Source organism: Eurosta solidaginis, chromosome 5 (genome assembly GCF_040869045.1).
Source record: "Eurosta solidaginis isolate ZX-2024a chromosome 5, ASM4086904v1, whole genome shotgun sequence".
NCBI classification, from domain to species: domain Eukaryota; kingdom Metazoa; phylum Arthropoda; class Insecta; order Diptera; family Tephritidae; genus Eurosta; species Eurosta solidaginis.
This window is the reverse complement of record NC_090323.1, coordinates 45,820,037-45,847,983: the sequence shown is the minus strand read 5'-3', so window position 1 is coordinate 45,847,983 and position 27,947 is coordinate 45,820,037. Positions and strand designations below refer to the sequence as shown.

Sequence of the window (27,947 nt, the reverse complement as noted above, 5' to 3'; positions counted from 1 at the left end):
CCTTAACTCTCCATCGCGGTTAGTGCTAGCTACTAGTCAAGTTTACAGACTGAGTCTCCTTTTTTATTGCTCAATAGAACAGGGACGGATGGCTGTTGCCAACTTTCATAGACTCGTCAACACTGAAGGCTGCTTACAATTTGTATAGTGTTGTTGCTGTATGAGAGTATAATTCAATTCTGCTTGTATCTGTTTATTTTAAAAACCAAAGAGTGTTAAAAAATATCAAAAAGGACGTGAGGTAAGTGCAGACATGAAAAAAAATTTATAATACTACTAGAATTTGCTAAATGAGATTAAAACCTTTCATATGCTCTTTGAAGGTTTTCTTTCTATATACTGCATTGAGTCTTTAAGTCTTTGAATTATATTGCAGTCATGCAAATGAAACAAAATTCAATCACCCTCAAACAATTGCGCTTAGTAGCACTTTTCAGAAAAACGGCAACTAGTAAAATAGCAATAGCTCTTGTGACATAACTTACATTGTACGTAGATATGAATGAATGTTCTTACATATATGTAAACATTTCCGTTTCCTGAATCGTTAAAGCGCCTTTGAATGAGTTTTGTGGTTGTTTGTGAAACAAACTTGTTTATTACTAAAGCTTTGAACACGTTGTCAGGTGTTTGAGATGGAGTTGATATGAGAGGGGAGGGTATTTAAAAGTCATACCGAGAGTTACATTAGTTTCGAAGTGACAAATCTGAACGTACTTCTATGAGCATAGCATAGAAATCCTTAATATCGTTCAAAAACATGCATTGTTTAAACAAAGAAAGATTTATAGGATAGCAAGGACAGGCTACAGCAACAAGGTTTAAGGCCAGGGGGCAGCTTGAGTGCAGGCTGTATGGCCACAGCAGTACAGCGCCATCTTGCATCGGGCAAACGGAATATTTAGTCCCATGCCTGAACTTCGACCGACCTCTGTAGGCCACAATTGAGCCAGACAGTTGGTGCTAGGGTGCAGAAATGGCAGAACATACTATACACGTGTATACCAATGTCTCTAAGTTAAGGCAGGGGAAGAGTCTGCTGTTTATTGTGTCAATCCGGAAATAGGTATATCCTATAGGCTTTCAGATGACTGCAGCGTCTTTCAGGCGGAAATTCTAGCCGTGAAGAAAGCAGCAGAAATTCTGGAGAAAGCGTGCTTAAGCTGCAGTCGCGTCAATATATATTAATAGTCAGGCGGCGATTATGGCAATAATCTCACACAGTACTTAAACAAGAAATGTTTTGGAATGTAAAGAAGCATCGCAAAAACTTCGCTCAGGCCGCACCATAAATCTGTACAGGTTTCCCGGTCATAAATGGATAGAAGGTAATAAAAAGGCCGATGAGTTGGCAAAGGAGATTGCAGCACTAGCTGAACCGACGGTAAATATCCCAATATATCTGGTAGGAATGAAAGGGATATAGGAGTTGCATATGTTCATCAAGCAGGAAATATGTGGACAGAATCGCTGTGCTTCAAAATGTCTAAGATAATGTGCAAATCTCATGATATTAGACTCACAAGGTGGCTGATTTCTCTGAAGAGAGAAGACTCAAGGCTTACGATGGACATACTAACAGGGCACTGACTTCTGGCTTCACATGGTTATAAGTAAGGCCTAGTCAGTAAAAGCAGGTGTAGAAAATGCGAGCTGCAGAAAGATGTTGAGCACGTTCTGTGTTCGAGTCCTACCTTCGCCAGATCAATCCTCCAGCTATTACAGCTATTAGGAGCGGCAGAGTTGCTAGTTGTCGGGGTAGCAATTAAGATAGGTCCTATAAAACTTCTAGTATTTGCCAAGACGACGGAGTTATTCTATAACATAAGTCTTGGCAACTGATTGGGGATCTCACGTTTGATCGTCAAACAAATTCTGGTAACACTATGGACACATTCAGTATATGTGAGGTCTTATTGACCTGCCAGTTCAACCTTCCCCAGGAGAGGCTATTGTGCTTACCCTCTCTACTTATTACTGCTTGGGAAGAATTTATATTTATTTAAATGCTTTGTCAGGCTTTTTACCTCTTTTCACGAAAGGATTAAAAATCACTCCATCTACATAGGAAATTATCCGTTTGGTGAGAGCAACACATACGATGAGAGTGTGAGCCGACGCTTCATTGTCGTATTCATAGAAGTGACCAGTTTGTTTATCGGATAGATTCTACTTATGTATATATCATACACATACTACACTGCCCCGCATAGCGCCGTGTGAGACTTCGTAGGTCCGCTTTGTTTTACTAAATGAGTTCACCTGTCGCTCTTCTGATCGAACTATAAAAAAATGTACCTGGCTTTGCCTCCGGCTGTATAATCTGAACTGGCTTGATTTCCAGCTACACGGTTACCTTGATACGTGCTACGGCGAGCACACTGAACGGCTCTGAACCGTAAAATGCTCCTGTAGTTCCCTATAAGATAATAAGGTCGACCTGCTTATTATTTTCATGTCCTTCATGCTGAGGGACCCATCCTGTCAAAGCCTGGTTTTTGGATCATTGAATACACTTACGCATTTACCTGCCAGCTTAGATGTACATAGCTATATAAGAAGCAAAGAGTTCAGTTTAAGACCTCGACGCCTAACAAACTTCTTGTCTTTCAACGACTCTGCAAACGAAAATAACAAATCGGTTCGTCATACGGATATGGCCTTAGTATCGGTTGGTCGGGCTTTGGTGGTAATCCGTTGGGTTTATTATTATAGTTATTATTCTAATTTAATTTAAGAGTGCGGCGTAATTCTCAACTGGTTAGTGAAATATTCTAAAGATATAGTTAAAATATTTTATCCCAAAAGAGGTTTTTTAAAGCAAAATAAGCCGCCTTAATAGTTGTTTATTGCTCTCTAAAAATAGCATAACAATAAAATATTTTGATTTCATTCTCAACAGGTCCGCCAGCCACGGTTGAGGTTGATATAATGGTGCGCAGTATGGGTCCTATCTCTGAGGTGGATATGGTAAGCCATATTAAGAAGGTATATAATTTCATATCATATTAATTACTGCAGCTACTCAGAGATCTTATGTTCTCTATGTTATACCACTTTAAAAAAAGTCCTTATATTTAATGATAAAAAAGTCTGCTATGCAAGTTTCGATCAATGTCAAACTGAGAAATCGATTCTCAGTTCCACTTGGTTTTGGTTAATCGGTTCTGTTCTGGTTTTTGTGCAGTGTCAGTTTCAGTTTGAATTTTTGTTATGATTTTCGGTTCAACCCCGGTTTCGGTTCCACCTCCGGTTTCAGTTCAAACTCGATTGTTGTTTAGGTAATTTTTCGGTTTCATTTCCATTTCGCCAACGATTCCGGTTTTGGTTTCAAATGTAGATACATTTTCGGTTTCATTCTCCGTTCAGGTTTCAGTTTCAGTTCCAGCTCCGATTTAAGCTCCAAACCCGAATCCGGGTTCAATTACAGTTTCAGTTCATCTCCGGTTTCTGTATTGGTTCCAGGGGCGGTATCGTGTTAAAACCTTTACATTCCAAACTATCGATGTTCTTATAAAATATAAAGAATCCATTATGGATTTTATGATAAAACATTCTCACGAAATTAGGCCAATTCAACAGTCCCGATTTAAAAAATTGTTTTCGATCATTGATCTAAAACAAGATACGGCCTCAGTTTTGATCTCATCGCGACTGCGATATTTTTTTGAAGTCCCGGTCTCGGTTTTCCAAAGTAGTGGAAGGGTCTGCGATATACAGTGCTGATCCGGAAATAAACTGATCCTGCAAGTTGGCAGATCACTGTTGCCTTTTTCAGGCGGAAGGAGTAGCTGTAACCAAAGCAGTGAAAGAAAATAGCTTAAATTGCAGCCGTCTCAACTTTTATATTGACAGCCAAGTAGCAATTAAGGCAATAATCTCGCAAAGCACAGCATCTAAAAGTGGGTTAGAGTGTAAGCAATCCCTGGGAAGGATCGAGACCGAGAGCAGAGAGAATACATTTGTATTGGGTCCCAGGGCATAAGGGAACAGATGGTAATGAAAAATCGGATTAACTAGCTATGAAGGGCGCAACCCTTGAAGCTTGCTCCGTAGATGTCACAATTAGATTGGGCGAGATTAAGAGAAGTCAATAGCTGCACATGATCGACCAAGCGGGAGAGGCGTGGACGCAAGCGCGGTGCTGTAAATTGTCAAAGATCATGTATAGGTCTTACAACTTTAGACTAACAAAGTTACTCGTTTCATTAAAAACAGAGGACTGTAGACTCATGATGGATATTCTGACTGGAAACTGCCCTTTTTCGTCACAAGCCTTTTAGTTAGATGATAGCAGACATAAGACGTGCGGGTTGGAGGAGGAAACATGCCTAATGTTTTGTGCTCGTGGCCTGCGCTTGCCAGGTTAAGACTCCAGTTATTTGGAGCGATTTAGCTTTAAGATCTAGAAGCAGCAAGTGGCATATGTTCTGGAAAGCTTCTAGATAGAGTTAGAGACTTTTTTCAGTTTGGTCATTAAACAAACTTCTGGTAACACTACGGACTAATTAAGTCTATGTGAGTTTCCACCAGTCCAGTTCAACCTAACCTTAACACCATATCAGTTTCATAACTTATTTATACACTAGGCATATGTCGAAATCAACTTCTTGTCTCGTCAAACATGTTATAGAGCAAAGACAATAGGAAACACCAAAAAAGCCTACACTAAATAAAAAATACTTAAGCAAATCACTAATCATTTACAGCTGGTATATGTGCGTGTTTGAAAGGAATGTAACAGAGCTTCGACTCCTATCGCAATCGGAAGCTTCGACTTATTTTAGACATGCGTTTTCGATTTTTGTGCCGTCTTTTCAGAATTGGATGTATAGCATTGGTCTGTTCTTAATGGACCTTTTTCTTCACTTTCGGTTCAGCAAGTCGAAGATTAAAAAAAATAAATATGTCCATATATATATACTGTGACGAATATTAGCATCACTAAACTGTTAGTAAATAATCACACAACAACAAAAACATGAAGCAGCCACTCTTATGTACATGTACACATTAAAGCTAGCAACACTTGTGTAGAAGGCGGCAAAAAGATATCTCTCACAAACACACATGTAGTCATCAGCCGAAGTAGTTACTCACACATACACACGCATATGGCTATAAACTACAAATATACACGTATTTAGCTGATAACCAAGCATGAGCTACAAGAGTTCTAGAAGGTGAAACGTCTAGACCTTTGGAGAAATACGCGGCCGAGTGTATAAAAGCAGCGCAAGCTGAGTAATAACTCATCAGTTTGATTTAAACACGCTATCAGTTGCGAAGTGAAATATAGTTGTGAAGTATAATTGTACTACTCCCAAAGTAGTCTAATAACGACCATTTTGCAATACAGAATATTGGAGTGATTTATTCAACAGTTTAGCGATTCGAACGTTAGCATAATGTTTCAAATAAGCGGAATTTCCCAAAATTCGTAACAATACCAATTTTCGCACTTCATTATTCCTCCGAGTTTGAAGTTACGGTTTATCACACAGACTTAAAAGTGATATATATTACATCACAATAATATTTTATAATTATTAATTAATTTGTCATCCTCTTCAAACTAGATACGTGTATCTAATAATAATTCTGATTTCGGCTACTATAAATCCAATTTGTAAGTTCGGTTCCGATAAACTAACTTTCGCTACATCCCTAATATATGCCGCCAAATCTCATTAACAGTACTCCCCACCTATAATGTCATAGATTTGAAAATAAAATGCATCGCATAGCTTTTTTACTGCATACAAATAGGCGTAGACGTACGATGTAAGTTTTTTTAAAGTCATTTCCTGTTAAAACGGCAAAAAGCAAGCGTAATTTATTTATTTATTTGCCTGCACACAAATTAGAATGAAAATCAATGAAAGTCAGCAAAAAAGTTTGCATTTAGCAAAAAAAAAAAACAAGTAAGGAAGTCTAAGTTCAGGTGAAACTGAATACTACATACCCAGCTGTACACTTGAAAAGCTGTTGTTGTTGGTTTGTGTGTTTAATAGTGTTACAAGGCTGCGAAGTAATACATATACATATGGTTCTATTCTGAACTAATTTTTCTTCGAGTTATGGCTCCCGAAACATAGAAAATTGCTTAGTCATAAAAGGGGCGGTGCTACGCCCTTTTTTAAATTTTAATTTTTTCCTATTTATTGTTATAAATCCACTTGGGAAATGAAATATCATTGACATAAAGCTCTATTTGGCAAAGATATAGCTTATTTTATTCGTCCACGACCCTTTTAAAATCTTGAATATAAAAGTGGGCGTGGTCCTTAACCGATTTCGTTAATTTTTCTTCAAAGCATTCCTTATAGTAAAGGCAACCTCTATGCCGAAATTAGTTACGATAGGTTTAACGATTTTTGATTTATGATTAATAATATTTGAAAAATTGATTTTATCACAAGTGGGCGGTGACACGCCCATTTAAAAAAAAAATTTTTTAATTTTTATCAAGAGTCTCAATATCAGTCCACACGTCAAATTTCAACATTCTAGGTGTATTATTTAGTCAATAATCAGGTTTTTTGTATTTTCCATAATGTTATATATATAAAAAGTGGACGTGGTTATCATCCGATTTCGCTCATTTTCAATACCAATCTATTATGGGTCCAGATAAGCTCGTGTACCAAATTTGGCGAAGATAGCTCAATATTTACTTAAGTTATCGTGTTAAGGGACAGACGGACGGACGGACGGATGGACGGACATGGCTCAATCAAATTTTTTTCGATACTGATGAGTTTGATATATGGAAGTCTATATATCTCTGGCAGCCACCGTGGTGTGATGGTAGCGTGCTCCGCCTATCACACCATATGCCCTGGGTTCGCACCCCGGGCAAAGCAACATCACAATTTTAGAAATAAGGTTTTTCAATTAGAAGAAAATTTTTCTAAGCGGGGTCGCCCCTCGGCAGTGTTTGGCAAGCGCTCCGGGTGTATTTCTGCCATGAAAAGCTCTCAGTGAAAACTCATCTGCCTTGCAGATGCCGTTCGGAGTCGGCATAAAACATGTAGGTCCCGTCCGGCCAATTTGTAGGGAAAATCAAGAGGAGCACGACGCAAATTGGAAAGGAAGCTCGGCCTTAGATCTCATCGGCGGTTATCGCGCCTTACATTTATTTTTTTTATTTTATATATCTCGATTCCTTTATACCTGTACAACCAACCGTTATCCAATCAAAGTTATAATACCCTGTGTATAAGTACACCTGGGTATAAAAAGATACAAACAATTAGGCGACAACAGTCACGCTCAAACTTACCTCAATTTCGCTACTTTTTGTTGATATATTTATGAAGAAATCAAATGCTACGGGTGCTACCTAACACATACACATCACGATCCATACATGAACAATTTTGCCTTTTTTATTTAATCAGCGAGAGACGAACGCCTTCATTTCATTTGATTGCTTAACACCTCGAGTGCAAATATTTTGCGGTAATTCGCTTTTACCTCAAAACGAGTAGATTTTTTTTTATTTATATAAGTACTTGTGTGTTTGTTATTGTTGCTTTATTTTCTTTTTTAATCCTTGCAGACATATTCAATGGATTGCTATTTCCGTCAATCATGGGTGGATAAACGTTTGGCCTTTAAAGGTGCTCAAGATACATTGGCTTTAAGCGTTTCTATGTTGGCGCGCATTTGGAAACCAGACACATATTTCTATAACGGTAAACAAAGTTATTTACATACAATAACGACACCAAATAAATTTGTGCGAATCTATCAAAATGGCAGAGTTTTGTATTCGAGCAGGTGAGCTCAATTGAATCGTTTTGATTTTAAAACATATACATATAAATTGCTGTGAGAGTTAATTTCTTGTGATGTAAACAAAGTTGGGTCCTTGGTCGCGCACTGTGGGGGATTCTGCATTACGCACCCATATGGAATATTGGCGGAAAGAGCGGGAGTGGATTGCAGATCTTCTAATAAAAGTAATAGGCAAGTTGCTATTTGAACAGAGTTGAAACAGTTATGTTGTTGCTACAACAGTTTGTTTCACTGCGGATATTGCGTAATGTGCCGTAAACAATCGACATTTTAGTCATACAATAGGTATGCCTGGATTTACGCTGGATAAGTACGAATCAGCGAAGTACTAGAGCTTCAAATCCGATTCAAATACGTCGGAACTTCTGATTGATTTAGACTTCCAATTCTTATTTCGGTTTCAATTGTTTCGAATCGGATGTATAACGGAAATCGACCAATTGTAATTTGAGTCAACAAACTCGAAAATATTTTTAACTAAAAGGGAAGAAATGCTGCTGGCAACACAGTCTCTAATATACATATAATAAATCTAAATAATAAAATAAATCTAACTCACTTCACTCACCGAAGGTACTAGGCACACCGCATCCGTGACAGCAGCTTCTTCCGCTCGGAAGACTATGTAGTGGCCAGACATCCTAAACTTTCAGCTGACTCCAAGTTCCAGACAGTAATTGCAGTTTCTTACCTTACCATTTCGCTTGGAACCACCCGTCGATAAGTTCACAACCTCACTCACCCCTTGATGAAATGTAAGTTGCGAGTTTAACCGCGGCAAAACCTGGTGCACAGTAATCTGTCACTATGTATAAATCTTGCCCCTCGAAGCCTAATTACAGTACGGCTTCCCTCCCAACAACGTCCACCCTATGTATAGTGCATTAAAATGCAGATAGTCTGCTTCGCTCCACTAATTCCAAACAGGACCATTTGTTGCAAAGTTTCTAGTCTTTTAAAATTGAATGCAGTATCCATGCGTCCCACAGAAACATATCAACAACCAATAGCGCTTGACCACTATGTCATATTGAAGCTGTACCACCTTTGTAGAGAGCCTCTAGCATTATCCAATCGCTTCACGGCAGCATTACAAGGCGACTGAGGTTTTTCTAGCTTTGTTCTCTTAAGATTCTGTGGCAGCTTGCTGAAAAGTATAATGGAAGGGTACTTAAGCCTATCTCATATTATCAGTGACCCTGCGCTATTGTTTTTGTAGCGATAATGACACTCACCGTAGGCCTCTAGGAGTGTTATCGATGTTGATGGTCCTTTGCCGGATACAACGCTTGTTAAATCGTCAGCATTGACCATCACTTGGCAGCCTCTATATTCGAGGTCTTGGATTAGTTCCTTCACGACTACGCAGAGGTCGGCAGGATGTTATTGAAAGCTCCTTCGTTCTTTAGAAAAGAACCCAGATTGGACTCTTTTATTCGAGTGACCCTTCTGCTAGTGGAATAAAGAACGGCCGTTTCAGTTTTTACATTTATGATAAGTTCCTCTTCATAGGCTCACGAACGCTGACTCCACCTTGACATAAAAATCGTACTGGATGACTTCATAGCCTACAGAAAATCTTTGGGTGACAGACTTGGCAACACTTAACGATACTTAATGCCAGGTTCAGAAGAACAACTAATACAATGAGATGTACTGTCTTGCTACTGGCTACAGCGCCACGTAGCGTCTGTTTACAAAAATATCTCTTTTAACAACGAGAAAAGTTGTTTACATACTCTTCTACCCCTATTGATCTTTCTTTATCATCAAGCCAAAAATTGACAAATGTGTATTGGCGACCGCCGTGGTGCGGTAGCATGCTGTGCCTTACACACCGAGGCTCCTGGGCAAAGTAAAATCAAAATTTATACAAGTTTGTCTAATCGAGATCGTCCCTCGGAAGTGATTTGGCAAACACTACGAGTATATTGCTGCCATGAAAAGCTTTTCAATAAAAAATGCATCTGCCTTGCAGATGCCGTTCGGAGTCGGCATAAAGCACGTAGGTCCCTTCCCTTCCCGCCCATTTATAGGGAAACTTAAATAATTGCTCGTCCCAAATACCCTCGGAGACAAATCGCGCTAATTTTTTATTTATTTTTTTATTTTGTATAGGTATGTTGTTGTTGTTGTTGTAGCGATAGGGACACTCCCCAAAGACCTTGTGGAGTGTTATCGATGTTGATGCTCCTTTGCCGGATACAGATCCGGTAAGTTTCGGTAACAAGTACCATTACAGGGCTAGCCCGATATGAAACCTTCTAGGCCATACCGCCCTCCTACCCCCAGATCCATAAGGAACTTTGGGTCGCCAGATCCTCGGCTGTTAAAGAAAGAGTTAAAAGGGTTGCGCTACACAACCCCTTGAATCAATTTGGTATTTTAGTCGCCTCTTACGACAGGCATACCTGCCGCTGGTATATTCCAAGCCCCCTAACAGTAAAGATATGTCTTAAATATTGATTACAATGCCTCAAATTTTCGGGCTTATGAAACTTCGTATAACGAGTCGCCATAGGTGAATCAGTTCTCGGACTTTCTTGAAGAGTATCGATTTTTTTTTTTTTTTATCTTTTAATGATATTTAATATTTTGCTCAACAATTCCTTATTTCGTCTCTCATTTCAGATTAACCATCAAAGCTGGTTGTCCAATGAATTTAGAAGACTTCCCAATGGACATACAAAAGTGTCCACTAAAATTTGGATCATGTAAGTGAGTTTTGTAAGAAAAACTGCCAAAAACTTACAAGCAATTATGTATTTAAAAAATTCTAAAAATAAGACGATTTGAGGCAACAAAGTGCATGTTAGCATAAAATCTTCTAGAACTTTTCTTAGCTGCAGCTTGTTTAAGGTTCGCGTATGGTATGTATGTGCATTAGATTGGTCTAAAATAAATTAGTTTTCTTTTTGTTATTGATATTAGAGAAAAAATTCAAAGTTTACAAACGGCGATGGTTACTAGGACATATTTCTGAATTTCACTTATTCATCAGCTAGCTTCTCGGGAGCTCAGTGTTGAACTCGAAATCTCCAACATTCATACTTTATACTAGTGTAAAGGCAGATGCTTTTATCCACTCAGCCATATGAATACCCCGCTGTTCGCTTGCCTCCCTGTTGCTGTTCTTTTATTCACCATTTAGGTACATACTTATTCTATATTCTTTTTAATCCTAATTGTGTGGAATAATTATAGGCGCGCTCTAAGAGCTTAGAATAACATTGCTCCGGAGAAGCTAGCTGATGAAGAAGTGAAATTCAGAAACATGTCCTAGTAACCATCGCCGTTTGTAAACTTTGTAATTTTTCTCCAATATCAAAAACATAAACAATTGTATAAAGCAATATGAGCACGTCTCGCTAATTAAATACAGATAAATAAATTTCGATGTAGAAATAAATTTGCTGGCGGTAAAAAGGACATCCAACGCCTTACAGTGTTTCATCTAAAAAAATAACAACAAAAATTTAGCCTTCTATATTGGATAACAATGCATTGAAGAACTAAGATGAAAAGCTCTCAACAGTTTGTTCAGTGCACCATAGAATTTTTTTTAAATAGTTTTGGAAGTAAAAAAATGTATTTTCGATCAGGCTAATGTGGATCTTGAATTTGCTTTTCGTAAGAATATGTAGTTATTTGTATTACCAATTGACCTTAAGAACTGAAAGTCACAAATAAGCTTATAAATGGAGGACAGGAATTATACATTTTAAGGGTATGCACATTAGGGTGTGCCAAATTTTGTATGAGGTGTTACCGACTAGAAAAAGAAGCTGGTAAATATTTCTGCAGAACTAAGGCTAAAATAATAATAATAAAAATATTAAAACTTTCCTTTAAATTGGCAGGACATGGCCTACAACTTTTATGCCAACTCCGTATGGTATCTGCAAGACAGTGGGTTTTCGCTGAGAAACTTTTCACGGCGGAAATACTTTCGAAGTGTATCTATGCATTGCTCATCTCAGGAATGTTAAACTGACATAGATATCTCGCACACTGAAAGACCTGGAGATGGTATCCGCGCGGGGCGTGAGTGCAGTATTCCGTCTACTTCGAACTCCTTCGGACTTCTTGCAGCTATTTTAGACACCGTAAAGTAGAATCGGTTAGGTAAAATTAGGTTGAACTGGCCAGTCCGTGAGGGCAACATATAAACTGAATGAGTCCATAGGTAATTGATGACGCTAAGATATTATGGCCATATTATACATGATTCAGTGTTATGCACCGGTAGAAAAATTTTAAATGCAAAAATTACACCCTAATGTACATACATATAAACACAAATAAATCTTTCCATATGAACTAGTAAGAAAGTAGAATTTAGCAAATTTTTTTTAATATACATATAAACACACACTAACAAAGCTTTCACACAGACACAGTAAGAAGAATGTACAAGGAATGCCCCAATGCAAAAATTTCAAAAGGTAGGGTGCACGCTTTTCGCTTTAACGCTACTTATTCCCTCATTCATATATATATATATATATATATATGTATAAATATAAATACAAACGTATGTTTTAGAGATATACGCCGCCGATAAACGCCGCCGCCGCCGCCGATTAGGGTCGTTTTTCGCACGCCGCCGCCGAATGTCAAAAATATCGGCGCGGCGGCGGCGGCGTCCGGCGCGTTACTATATTTTCTACTCGTTTAAGACTATTTAGGCCATTTATTGTTCATGTCGGATATGGTCGAAAGTGGTATCAACAGATGCGCATCACTGCCAGTTATAAGAAACTAATTGCGAAATTTAACTCTTTCTAACTGTTCAAAAGTTATTTAAAAAAACAAGCGTTTTCGATGTCAGCTTAACACGGACTTTGCATCACCCATTTCACCAAGTAATTAAAACAAAACACTAAAAGAAAAGTTATATAATAAACTAGCAGAGTACCCGACGTCGTTCAGGTATAAATAAAAGCAGTACTATATAGACTAAGATATTAGACTAATCCCAACCCCCATTTGTATGGGAGATGCGACACCCCTTTTTCGCTATCCCCAATTTTTTCCGAGGGGGTAGGGATTAGTCTTATATACCTCTTCACCTAATTTCAGTCGTCTGGCTTTAATACTTTCAGATATATTGACAACGAAAAATTCCAGTTGTATGGGAGGTGCCACGCCCCTTTTTCGTTATACCCAGTTTTTCTGGAGGGGGTAGAGATTGGTCTCATATAACCACTCGCCTAATTTCAGTCGTCTAGCCTTAATACTTTCAGATATATTGACTACGAAAAATTCCAGTTGTATGGGAGGTGCCACGCCCCCTTGTCGAAAACTTTTTTATATAGCCTACCATAGATTGACGCACTCAGGGAAGTCATGGCAAAATTTCTTTCGATTCCATTCTGCGGTTTAGGCTGCAAGTCCAAACATACATACAGACATACTTTCACAAATATATAGTAGAGATTTATATGCTCACTTTGCATATTTTTTTGCAAAAAATTAATAATGAACAATGAATTCAAATAAAATGACCAAAGGCGTTTCAAATTGTTTTCAAATTGCCCTCAATTTGTTAAAAAAGCAAAAAAGGTGCCGATTTTTTTAAAAAATTGTATATTGCGATTGGCTGAAAGAATAAGCCAAATCAGTGATGCAAAATCCTTTAGCAGGTTCTAGGGGCATAAACACTCCGTTGAACTGATTCTTACCTCATACTTAAGTTGAGGATATATGTACGAATGAGAAGGTTTTGAAAAATCATTTTGGGCTTACATTCAAAAATCTATTGTTTATTTGCGAAACTATAAAATAGCGTCTGAAATGTTAATTTTAATTTTCACACTTCATCCTTCAACACCCAAGTCTCCCGGTTTGACATAAAGTTGGCGACCCTATCGAAAACTAGTCCTTTGGAGTGAATCACATTGATTATAGCCTATCAACCAAGTTTAAATATCACCTACACGTTACGGCTCCTTTTACAAATGTGAATACGTAGGCACATATATTTACCAGGTCAGGCTTTGTCCTTCGCAAGAACACTCATAGTGGTGAAGCAAAAGCTTTCCCAAGACAGTCGAACTAATGACTGTGTATGCTATCACCCTAACGTAGTGGACAGTCGAACTAGTCTGAAAACTGAAGCTACGCGGTCAGCCATAATGAGCTCTTATATCATAAGGCCGGAAAACAGCAGTAAACATCTTTCAACTTAAAATCGGTCGACTTTCTTTCTAATATATCGTTTTGATTTAACGAAGACTATTGAAATCAATGTTGTGAACCAAAACGTCTGCAAACATTGGTCTACATTTTAAAAATTTTATCCAGGGTCCTTGTAAAATTTTAATTATGTAGATGCGCCGAGTATTTTATGATTTTCACCGATTACACAATGACTTCTACTTAGATTGCTTATGATTTCGAAGGCGGCGTCCTTGGCCAAATAGTCACTCCCCAATGTTTCAAGGTGTTTCTCTGGTGTAGCTCGGCAGCATAGCGCGACAAAAGCATCCGTTGGAAAGTCTTCGGAGCTACACCTAGAGCTTCTAGGAAAGTGACGTCGACGAAGGTATGAGTTCGAAGTCGCAGTCTTATAGCTGGCATATGTTGTGAGGGTCAGGAGGCGTGGTAGCGACTGGTGGTCGGGATTGCTATTGTTCGCACATCGGGAATTGTAGCTTTTAAAAACAGCCGAAAAACTGGAGGCGTCCTGTGCCACGGGAGTCGTGAGTATTAAGAGACCATTAATAGCAACCGTAAGTCGCCTTTGTGCGTGACCGCAAAGGAGCCACAAATGATTTAAGAAATAGTGTTCGCGACGATTATTAGGAGTTAACCCTAGGCGAAACTACGCTTTGCACGAGATATGCAAACAAAAGTGTGGCTATTTTATGTATCTCTATTTCTTTTCAGCAGACGGGGGGCAATCCCTCCGCAATGAGCTACTCCTGAAAATGTTTGAACGGTCTGCGAGATCTTGAGACAAAAACCCCGGATCTTTCCGAAATGGCCAACACGTTGATTTCATTAAATACATACAAACAAAACCTTTCCTAAATACTATTTTTTTAAATAGAAAAATCGAGCTTTTTAAAGTAAGAATACCGGCGTACGCCGGCGCGCCGCCCACGCCGCCGCCGCCGATAAAGTGATCGGCGTAAACCTCTAGTATGTATATATGTTCACTAGTGCGGGTCAAATTGTATGGATGGTTTTTTTTCATCAGGAGTTACAGCAGAAAGTCATGAAAAACAACCACGAATGTAGAGCAAAAAAGATTTTAAGAAATAATAACATTACATTACTTTTATTTGGAAAAATACGTTAAAATGGTCTATTCTAAGTAAACAAAATAATTTTTTAAATAAATTACATTAAAATTATAAAAATTGTGTTTCTTTGCTTATTGCTTGAAAATATAGGTTTTTTTTGAAAATTTTTTTTTACTAAAATGAATTCGAAAAAAGAAAAACTGTCTGAATAAAAGTTGTTGGAAATGTTCTGAACTTATTTTAGCTGTAAAGAAAAAAATTTTACATACGAAATTTGTTAAAAATTATAATATATTAATTAAAAGTTCATTTTAGGCTAATTTCTCATAATTTAAGCCTGATATCTCTACTAAAATTTAAAAACAGTATAGATACTAATACATATTCTGAAATGTACGTAAAATACTGTAACGAATATTAGTAACACTAAGGCATACATCATCTCAAAGCTGTGACTCTTATGCACATCAACAAATCAATCATTATGTCTACCCACACGAGCAGCGGAGAGTAACGCACAAACACATGATATATCAGACATACTCCCGAAAGTATGCAATCATTTGTGCAAGTATCACTCACATATACACGCGCATGGGCTATGCCAGAAGCTATAAAATCGTGCATCTGTAGTTATAGCTGCCAACTAAGTAGTAAATTCTATAAGAAGAAACGCCTAGAGTCATGCGAAGGAGGAAACTTAATAGTATAAAAGCAGCACAAGCTGAGGCATGAATCAGTCAGTTTGATTTAAGCACGCTATCAGTTGCGAAGTATAAGTGTTTTTGTGAAGTATTTTCAAAGTAGTCTAATAAAGACCATTTTGCATTATTGAATATTGGAATTATTTATTCAACAGTTTAGCGATACGAACGTTCGTAGAAGGTTGCAAATAAAAGGAATTTCAGTAAATTCGTTACAATGCCTTTAAAGTAAGCCCAATGTGATATTTTTCCTATAATTCTATCAGATGCCTTGAAGATTTTTTGGCCAAACCCTACATTCATATGGCAAAATATCTATTTTGCAAAAGGCGGGGACTCGAAATCGGACTTGGGGCTATCGTGTCTTCAGCAATTTTTCTTAGAATCATCTGTAGATTACGTTTTTGCTATACTCCTGATGAAAAAACAAATCCATCCATAAAATTTGACCCGCTCTAATATACATGAACCTAAATACACACGTATGTATTAATGTTCACCAGCCTACTGTGATTTATAATATTAAAATATTTAAATAGCTCTTTCAATGCAATTGATTTAGCTGCCACGCGCTCGTCCTTATAAACGTCCTTACAAGCTTAGGGCCACAATTGCACGCTGCCACATAAAATTTGCTATAAAAAAACTAAGAAAAGGGCTTTATCAAAAGTGAAACTATGGAAACAAGTTGTTTAGCTGTTGTTAGTCGTTTGTAGTTCATTTATTCGCTTATTCGTTTATGACATACACACACACAATTACATACACAAACGCATGCAAGGCTGGTAAGCATGTATGGGCATGTGAGACATGTACGTACATGAAATTTGTTTGTTGCACAGCAAGTACATAATCATTATTGTTTGTTGTACACGACGGGACGGCCGAAGAGTCTAAAGGTGGAGTAAGAGAAATATATCAGCTGCTTTTTGCGGCATTTGTAATAACGAAAATCTGCTTATCCGACATTCAAACGCATTCAAGGACTTAATTGATTGCATGCTGGGGTAAACGATTTTGTTGCATTTTTTTTTAGTTTTATGGACTTTTTGAAAGTTCTCATTTTTTAAAGCAAGTGATTTGAAGACAAAATTTTCAAGGCCTGAAGCAAAATATATTTAAGGGCCAGATATCATAAGCTGCCATTGATTTTTACCTAGAATGGGGCTGAAGATGACTAGCAATAAAACAGAAGTGGTTTTGATGAGCTCAAAGCATACTGTGTATGAGTAATACCTATCCATAGGAAATTATCAAATAAATTCAAAGCCTTTCTTGAAATATCTAGGAGTAAACACTGACTCAAAACTAACTTTTAAGTAGCACTTCAGGGTGGTGGGGGAGAAAGTTTCTAGAGTTAGTGAAGCCCTAATGCGAATAGTGCCCAACATCGGCGGCCCAGGCGAAGCCACCCGTCAGCTAACATCCAACGTAACCAGCTCAATAATACTATATGCAGCACCAGTGTGGCACGGATCTAAAATGGTCCACCAAAAAGATATACTAGCAGCCTACCGTATTGCTGTGATACGCAGAGCATGTGCTTATCGGACGATGTCCAACGAAGCGATCCATGTTTTATCCAGGAAAATCTCAGTAGATCTACACTCAAGTGAAATGGCCGATATGTATGGCATTGGAATCAGCCAACTAACTGATGATGCTAAGAAAAGCGAAAGGTCACGAACAATAGTTAGGTGGCAAGAACGGTGGGAAAAATCGAGAAAAGGGCGCTGGACCTTCATGCTAGTTCGGAATATAGCGGCCACCATGGTGTGATGGTAGCATGCTTCGCCATCCACACCGACGGTCCTGGGTTCAAGCCCTGGGAAAAGCAATATCAAACTTTTAGAAACAAGTTTTTCAAATAGAAGAACATTTTTCTAAGCAGGGTCGCCCCTCGGCAGTGTTTGGCAAGCACTCCGACTGTATTGCTGCCATGAAAAGCTCTCAGTGAAAACTCACCTGCCTTTCAGACACCGTTCGGAGTCCGCATAAACAAGTAGGTGCTGACCCGCCCATTTGTAGGAAAAATTAAAAGGAACACGACGCAAATTGGAAGAGAAGCTCGTCCTAAAATTGCTTCGGAAGTTATTGCGTCTTACATTTATTTTTATTTTTATGAGCGAAAAACGGCGAACTAAATTACGAACTCACACAGATATTGAGCGGGGACGGCGTCTTCAGGGAATACATAAGCGTGGGATAGAGGAGGATCCTTTCTGTCCACACTGTCCCTTCGAATTGGAAAGCGCAGAACATATAATGTTTCACTGCCCTCGTTTTCACGGAGAAAGACTCTCTGTACACAGAGTTTTTGGAGAGGAGGCTTCCATTAGGAATTTAGTTCCCCGAATGTGCGGACAAATAGATTGCCGTTATAGTTATGACGCAATTGATGCATGCTGAAATGGAGCGCAGTGAAATGCGCAGAAGAAGAAGTTGCAACTAAATCGCCTTCCCCTCCAGTGAAGTTATGCCTAACGGCAGCCCCAGGGAGTGCGGACCCATGAAGAGGATTAGCCTGGTTTCATTGGGCCACTTGAGGGTAGTGCGCTACCACAACGTCAAATAAGAACAAGGCTTTGAAGAGATTTACAAGGTATAATCAAAACAGCTGTCGCCTTGTCCGTCCTGACGTCACGTTGTTTAAAATTTTCCCAAATTATTAAATAAATACATTGGTATTTGATAACACTTTTTGATGGTCTGAGAAAATTTCCCTACAAATTCATTCAGGAAAATAATCTCAAGATAAATGTGATTCAAATGCATAGGCACGCATAAAAAAGGATTTTATGGTTACAGAGAAACAATTTTAACTTGACCGAACTCATTTACGTTGACTTATAATATCAGTTTAACACTATGGACACATTCAGTTCATGTGAAGTTTTTATTGGCCCACCTTTTCAACATATAACATGATATTTTACAATTCTTCTTTCTCAGTTCTAAACAAAGAAAGAGGTCATGCTTCCACTTCTACCACCCCTTTTTATTCCAGTGCTAGAGAAAATCTAACAGCATCACCCAAATATTAATGTATGCGCATATTTTACCGATAACTACCGTTTGAGCTATGTCAAGAATGTGTGTATGTGCGGCATGGTTGTAAAACAGCTCTGCTTTGAATTGTTGGTATGCCATGGCGTATACGCAGCCTCAATACAAAATAATTAAGTACTTCTCAAGTGTATGATTCATTTGCAACGCATACCCTTTATTGTTTTCTCATTTGAGTTTGAATTTGTTTGTCTTATTACCATATTCCTATTTTTGTGCAAGCTATAAGAAATAAACAACAACTCAATGATGTGTCTGTTGTAACGATTACTTGGTTGCTTACAATGTACAAAGTTGTTGCCAACAGATGCTGGCGTTCAGTGAGGGTCTTTGTGTGTGCTTTTGTTGTTTCAAATATGCATTTTAATGATTCCATATTTTGGAATTCATATTGTGGTGTAAGAGATTCGGTAGACGTTACAACAAATTACTTAATTCTTGCATACATATGAGTTATATAAGCCACAGCCATTGACCATTTTAATTTTTATTGCTGATTTTAAAATTGTGTCGTGAGTCATGTGTCAGCTTGGCAGTTTTGAAAATTAACAGGATCATAAAAATACTTCTAGATGTATATTTGCAAGGAGATCGAAACAATTAGCTAAACAAAAGAGTTTTGTTCTTCAGTGGTGGGCGATATCATTTGAGCAAGTTTAAGTTAAAGTGGCTGCCGCGGTAGCACACATAGGTCAATATTGTCACGAATTTACGGAAATTCCGCTTATTTGAAACATTCTGCTAACGTTCGAATCGCTAAACTGTTGAATAAATCACTCCAATATTCAGTATTGCAAACTGGTCTTTATTTAGATTACGTTGAGAGTAGTACTTCACAATTTTACTTCAAAAGCAGTAGCGTGTTTACATCAAAACTGATTCGTTATTACTCAGCTTCCGCTGCTTTTATACTCTTGGTCTCCTCGTTCACCCATTTCTCCTAAAGTCTAGTAATTTCGCCAACAGTTGTAGCTCATGCTTGGTTAGCTACCAGCTATGTACATGTATATCTGCAGTCCACGCCTCTCCCATAGCCATATGCGTGTGTATGTGTGAGTAACTAATTCTGCTGATGACTACATATTTGTGTGTGTGAGATATCTCTTCGTCACCTTCAACATAAGAGTGGCTAGTTTATTGTTGTTGTTTAGTAGCAGCTTAGTGATGCTAATATTCGTCACAATATCATTAGGCCCATTGTGTTATTACAGAAAGACTTTATTACCCCTATACTTCGAACGACCTGAAGTAGAGTAGAATGAGGTCCTCCTCTTCGTAGTCTTTACAACTCTTACAGAATCGACGATAGGCCACTGCTACCATTTCTGAATGCCTCCCAATAAGGCAGTGTCCACTTAGTAATCCTACGAGTGTAGAAATTGTCCCCCATTTAGGGTGCAAAAGTGATGAATCTCCTAAAATTTCTTTTTGATTGCCTTTGCCAAGATGTCCGACACCATGGGGTTTGTAGACATCTCCTGTTAGCAGGCGGCATACGTATGCGTATGACAAAGGGTATACTTAAGCGTTCTTTGTTAGGAAAAATGTGCTTCGTTGTGCCCTAACTAGCAAGTTCGTTTGCAATACAATTTCCTTCAAGGTCCTGGGGCCCATGTGAGGCGTACACGGTTCTATTGAGCCATCTCCTCAAGAGATCGGCAACATTTTAGTATTAGTTTTGAATTGAATGAGTAAGAGCCAAGAGATTCGAAAGCTGTTTGGCTGTCCCTTTCCTGATATTTCTGTTTGAAAGACAGTCCAAAGTTCATACGTCTGCAAGAGAGTTGCACGTATCGGTCCTTTGAATGGACGCTTATCAAACACTGCCATCAACAGTTGTGCACTGGTCCGACTGCATCCAATCCACTCTGCTTACCATGAAGTTGCAGTCCGCAGCTGTACTAGTCTAACAGCGGTCTGTGCTGCCAAAAAGAAAACTACAATTTTTTACTATGCTAGAGTATCCTAAAGTTGAAGTAGTTCAACTAGACGACTCTCTCAAGGGTAGGTCTGACACTGTCGTCCCTCGGTAACCCTCTTTCTGAAGCGGTTTTAGTCAAGAAAGGTCTGAAGAGGTTCCCTTGGCATTGTTCTTATAGCACCGCTTACTTCTGCGTGTCATACTAGATCTGCGCCCTTTTCCTTTGCTGAGTGCTGCCCAGTGTCCACCATACAAACAACCCATAGAGCAACATGGGCCGAATCAACGCGATACAAATACATCTGCGTACATTGGGGATTTGTCCTCATTTGTTCAGTAATAGCTCTTTACACAGCTAAAGGCGAAAACCATTTATCTCCAACGAGTTTAACGGTGATAAGTTGTATTGTTTAGAGTATAAGATAGGCTCCACTTTAATCGAATTGACGCTGAGTCCGCATCAGGAGGCTCACACGGATCAAGAAAGGCATCAGTTCAAACGAAATTTAAGTGAATCTTGCTCTGTAAGCAATAGCTAGATCATCCGCATAATGGCAAATATGGGAATTTTCATAGATAATATTTGAGGAGAGTGATATTCCCCTGGTAAGTACAAATTCACACTTTGGCCAAAGAGTATATATTTGTCAAGAGGCGTCACTCGATACTTTGTTGTTGCCAAAGCAACCCTGTCATGTCGAATGTGATTCTCAAGGAAGTTTTGTTTAGTTTTTTTTAATTGAATCCTATATAGTTATGCGGTAAAGTGACTTTGCATAATTACGATTTTTGGAAAGAGAATTAATTAATTAATTTAATACAATCAGTAAAATAAACACAAATACCCCACGAAAATGTATAGAAAGCGTTTTTATAAATACATCTGATAAAAAAAACCAACGACTACCTTGAGAAAACATCGAGTAATTTGCTTTGGCAACAACAAAAGTATCGAGTGACGCCTCTTGACAAATATATACTCTTTGCTTTGGCCGGCAGACAGTTGAAGATACACTCAAGCTAAGATCCTTAGTGTCAATCAACTTTCGGGCAGCCTCTACGACTTTTGCAACCTTTCCCAATGCTATTTGCAACGACAGCCTGACATTTAATCATCCGTTAACGTTTCTGCTATTGCTTTTTATTCGTTCAAGTGACAATTTTTACAATTTGCTGTTGCAAAGAAATCAAATAATAAAACAAGTACGTAACTTAACTCAATACAAGTCAATAACGAGCAAACACACACATACATACATACATATGTATACACCCATATCTTATTGGGTAAAAACAAGCTATTTATAAAAAGTACTATTTCACAGATGAAATTCTCTGACTGCTATGCTATCAAACTAGTCCGAAAACGGACAAAGTAGTGCTGCAAAATAATGCAAAACTTTGGTGAACCTTAAAGTGAAGTTCCAGCAGACTGCTTTGTACAAAATTTACTGTATCCGGCACTAGATCTGGAACCAATATATCTATCAGCATACAAACAATCTCATTTACCGTTGTTAAACGTGGACTTCTTTGTTATATCCTAAACTAGTTTGCAGCGGGTTTATTTCTGTATGAAAACTGCCAATTGAGCTCTCGTAGGATATCGTGATTAAATAACAGTTACTTATCCGGGAAGATGGTAGTGGGCTGACTACTTGGCTAGGCAGTCTACTAAGTATGAGATAGTTTAAAACTACTTACTTCTTTTACCGGCAGGGCAGGTATGTGAGCAACGATTTTTTCTTCACTCGCAAAATAACATAAGTGCAGAAATTCAAAGCTGCATAACTGAATCAATTTCATGTTAATGGTGTGTCACTTGAATTGCGCAAACGTGTAAATATATTATTCTCATTTTGCCAATATCTACTGTTGAAGACTGAAACTGTATAACTATTTCAGTAACGAGTAAGCGGGCGCGTAACAAATGATGCGAATCAACCTAGAAATCAAACAGACAATCACTCTTGCCAACAAATGGTACTTTGGGCTAAGTAGGCCATTAAAAAGTAAAATTCTGTCTTCACGAAGTCATGTTATTTGAGCCTATCATCATAACTGTACTGATGTTTGTTTCGTAATCGTGAACGCTGTAGGAAGAAAAGTTAGGATAGTTCATGGAGTTTAAGTAGTAATGAAGATGTGCAACGAATAATAGTTCAAAAGTTTCGCTGGCTAGTTTATATATTGCGAATGGAAGAAAACTGTCTAGCTCATAATATATACCTATCCACACCCATACTAGGAATCAGAGTAAAGGTAGATCTCCACTGAGTTGGTAGAGAAGAGATGAAAAAGGCAAGTTAATATGAAACAGTGATAGTTGGCGTGAATTGGTGCGTAACCGCCAAAGTTCCCTAGGCGGTAAAGTGCCAATAATGAGTCTTTCCGATCAAATATCAGTTAGCCTTCCCACAAACTTTTCACATTTCAATCCATTCACACACCCAGGGGTGGACTTACATCGCCTAGCAGAAGTTTATGCAGAATACTCTTTAATCTACCTTGCCTCTCAAATTCGAATGCAGTTCTCTTGCTACACGCAGCAGAGATCCTGCTTGACAATGTAACTGTAGATCACGTATTCAGAAGTAAAGAGAGAAGCTTCAATTAATTTCCTTGCTGCCTATTTACCACTAAAGATGAAAATATCTCTTTACACAATTTTCTACACACCTAGATCTTGAATTTTTTGCAGATATTTCTCTGCTCTGTGAAGCAAATGTTTTACTCACACAGGATTTCTGGGACACAATACTCCGTAGAGACACCCAGAACGTTAAGCAAGAGATATATACTTAATTAAACTTGATGATACGTTCGGGCTTTTCCCGAGAGTTCGGCTAACACATTTCGTAATGGGTATTTCGAACTTAGCCAATATATTGTGGCAAATATTATCATCACTATGATGTTAGTAAATAATCACAACAACAACAAAAAGCAAGCAGCCTCACTTATGTACATGTACACATTAAAGCAAGCAGCCACTTATGTACAAGGCAACGCAGAATATTCCACACGCATAACCAGCAACTTGAAGCAAAGGGATTATTTCACATACACATATGTAGTCATCAGCTAAGAGCAGAAGTTGTGACTCACATATACACACGCATATAGATAAATAACCAAATATGAGATACAACTGTTCCAGAAGGCATGTTCGCGAAAAGTCAAGACGTTAGGCGAAATATGCGAACGAGGCAATAGAGAGTATAAAAGCAGCGCAAGCTGAGGAATTACTAATGAGTGTGTCTTAAACACGCTATTAGTGAAGTATAATAGTGATTGTGAAGTACTACCCGCAAAGTAGTGTAAATAAAGACCATTTTGCAATACTGAATATTGCAGTTATTTATTCGACAGTTCAGCGATTCCAACGTTAGAAAAAGGGGCATAATTATCAGGAATTTCCCCGAATTCGTTACAATATAAAGTACTAGTCTTTACACGCTGCTCCGTCCTTCAAAAGAAAACATACATACACGTACATTAAACAGTTTTGAATTAAATGTTATTTATAAGTTGTGCAGGGCATAAATAAGTTCTGAGATATTCCCCATATGACCCTTATAACAATTTCGAAATATTCTCAAAGTGACCTCAAAGTGATTACAAATAACACTGTTGCCTTAGTGCCGAAATTTTCCGGAGAAAGAAAGCCCCAAAATATCCTGTCCAAGGATCGTCCAGTTAGAGTACTAAAACCATAGAACACTCTAGCATACTAAACAATTTATTCAAACGGCGGAGAACTCCTACTCTCTTCCATACTACTTGATCATTGTAGTGTCTTCCCGGCAGAAGTACCAGCTATCATGAAAGTCGCGGTTACGATGGAGAGAAAATTATCGGCAAGGAAATCTTTATTTTTAGCGACGTCCACGCGGCCATTAAATCCGTTACTTTTTATTCGATCAATTCTGACCTTACACTTATCTTTCTCCGACCCCTTTAAGACATATCCCAACGAGATCGTGTACACGCACATGGGTCCCCGGACACAGGGATATTGAAGAGGAATAAATTGCCGACGAAATTACTGGATGGGGCACGACCAGGTAGATTTTTCTTTGGCAAAGAATGCTTAAATATACCCTTTGCTGGATGTAAACTAATGCTAAAAGAGTACAACTATCGTGGCTGCAACCTACAGGGTGTTGGACATCTAAGTAAAACTGGCGATTATGCGATATCCGCCCTAAAAATAGGGAACTTTTAGGATATTCACCAGGTCGTGGAGTATGACATCAAAATTTGTAGCATTTATTACATTCGAAGAGGACGGGTTCGAAGTTCGAAGAGGACGATTAATGATGGTCGTGACATCACACCACCACCAAGCATTATGACATTGAAAATATACGTGTATCTATTACACAACCTTCAGGAGCTTCCAACCCACACCAGTCCAAGGTATACCACTATCCGTTCCATTAAATCCTGAATGTACCTTTAAGAGCATCTTCACGTATTAAAACGTAAACTGCGGGTCAGACGGACGATTTTATTTTGATTATTTTTCAAAGTTTGGCAAATTGATTTCTTACCTTATTGATTGAGAGTCTGCTCTGCTTTGTAGTGTAGATTTATAGGCTCTCTTTAATTGACTGCCATGTAAGACTCCAAAATAGTTCGTTATCTTGGGTTACTTTAAGATGTTACCCTTCGAAAGACTTCTGAATTGTGACCCCATTCTTGATTATTTTGTAACTTGTAATCCCTGGCACGTCCTAAAATTTGAGCAAATATGCTTTGTTTCTGACCATGATTTGATTTTCTGTACTATAGATGTTGAAATGAACCGTTCTGATTTAGATTGTACGTTTGTGTATCGTGATTTTAAATCGTTGAATGTTAATGCGTTGTACTCCGATATATGTGGTGTTGATTGGACTGGCTGTTGGTTTCTTGACACGGTTGATACCAAGTTAGATTTTCTTAATAATAACTTGACCAGATTGTTTAATGTGCATGTGCCTATTCGTTGTGCAAGTGTTATTAACAGTTCGTGTCCCTGGTACAATTCGAGAGTTCGATCGGCTATTAAGAAACGTCAAAAATATTATGGTAAGTGGCGTAAAAATAGGACAGATATTTCCCGGTGTCGATACAAAGAAGTGCGAAATGAAACAACAGCTATTATCACGCAGGCAAAGTGTAGGTACAGTAAATCAAAGCTAGATCCCTCACTTCCATCCAAGGAGTTGTGGAGAAACTTAAAAAGGTTTAAAATACTTGGCAAGGATACTACTAAGTGTGAAATAGATGTGGATGAACTAAATGACTTTTTTCTTAGCACTAACAATGGCGTCAATGCTCCAGCCCTGCTAAAAGATTACTCCTCCTATGTCGGCCCTGATAACAAATTTCAATTTGATACAATTGGCGAGGTTGATGTTTTGAAGTCTTTATTAAGTATAAAATCGAATGCTTTGGGGGAGGATGGAATCTCTCTAAGATTTATTAAGATCGTAATGGAGTTTATACTAGGTCCGCTTACTCATATCATAAATTTCTGCTTCACCTCTTTATGTTTTCCCACGATGTGGAAGAAAGCAATTATTCTTCCTATTGCGAAAAAAACTAATGCTACGTGTGCAGGTGATTATAGGCCTATCAGCATACTGCCTACATTATCGAAGGTATGTGAACATTTAATGGCAGCACAAATTTCTTACTTTATCCAGCAAATTGTGTCATTCTCTCGCTGCGTACGGTCGTGTTTTTAATCGCTCTCATATTTTCACGTATTCTTATATTTTCCTTTACTTTAAATTGCCAAAATGGATGAATTTTGTGGAAAGTGTAATAAACAATTTTCTAGAACTGGTGACAATAGCCTAGTGCCGTGTAATGGGTTCTGCAAGAGGATTTTCCACAGAGCCTGTAGTGAGGGTATATCGGACTATGAAGTGAAGCTAATCAAGGCTAACCCTCATTTGCTTTACTTGTGTGAAAAGTGTGTGAACATGCCGGACAAGCTATCTAATATTTTGAACGCTATTCTTGTGGCTCAAAAACAAGGTTTCGATATAATTTCTAATGCTGTGTCTAAAAAATTCGATGACTTAAAAAATCATATAATGGACTCTTTGAAGTCATCCAACAACAATTTAAATGTTGCTGAGTCATACGATTGTCCGAATGTCAGAAATAGTGCGCTATTTATTTCTGCTCTCCCCATGGCATCCAATAACAACAACTTAATACAAAGCAATCTAATGGATTTTCCCGCTACCCCGCTTGGCACGGAGTTCTCTAATTCCCCTATCGATAATCTGAGAGCTAATGCTTCATCACCTGCACCTACTACTACTCTTACATCTATACCTGCTGCTATTATTACTCAGCCGCAAACATCGAATATTCTCTCTACTAGTGCTACTACAAAGACAACTTCTACTTCGCCTACATCTACATCTACAACTACATCTAAAAACGCCTCATCTTCTGAAGTCTCTCTTTCGTCTAAAACTACATCTACATCTGGAAATACATCAACATCAATTAGTTCCAATTCTACATCTAAAAATAAATCTACTGCATCCACATCTAAATCAACTAAAGTTAACAATCATAAAAATAATATCGATGGCACAATTCTACGGATTCGTTTGTTGCTATTCATCAAAACATACGTAGTCTTCGGCAAAATTTTGATTTATTGTTATGCAATCTAGAGATGTTTAAAAACTATCCCGACGTAATACTTTTGTCTGAAATCTGGATATACTCCCACGAAATTCATGATTTCACTATACCTGGTTATAATTTTTTCGCGAACACTAATGACAGTTATTCTGCAGGTGGTGTTGGAGTTTTTGTTCGGGATATGTATGAGTGTGATTATTTTGAATGCAATCTCACAAGTGCTGACATCCTAAAGGTTTCAATAAGTATTTCCGGTGCAGTCTTTACTTTTATATGTGTTTACAGGCTACATGCGATACCTGTTCAGATATTTGTGGAAGAGTTCTCAAATCTTCTCCGTAGTGAAAATTCAGCCAATATTGTCATCTTAGGTGACTTTAATTTAGATATTCTTAACGCTAATCCTACCATAGATAGTTTCCTAAATCTAATGGCTGGTCATGGTTTAACATCGTATTTAAATGAACCAACTCGTAGTATGTCTGGAAGCTGCTTGGATCACGTTTTCTGTCGTGTTAGTAATCATTTTCTCAGTAGTTTGCG

General features: G+C 38.1%; 1 protein-coding gene across 6 annotated transcripts in view; it reads left to right on the top strand.

Moving 5' to 3' along the window:
* Grd (Glycine receptor) overlaps positions 1–27,947 on the top strand; it is a 98,229-nt gene that overhangs the window by 51,522 nt on the left and 18,760 nt on the right. For all 6 annotated transcript variants that reach the window (XM_067787940.1, XM_067787941.1, XM_067787945.1 and 3 more), the window contains exons 3-5: positions 2,903–2,970; positions 7,565–7,785; positions 10,435–10,517. In XM_067787940.1, the coding sequence (XP_067644041.1) occupies positions 2,903–2,970; positions 7,565–7,785; positions 10,435–10,517 (372 nt within the window). The remainder of the gene's footprint in view (positions 1–2,902; positions 2,971–7,564; positions 7,786–10,434; positions 10,518–27,947) is intronic.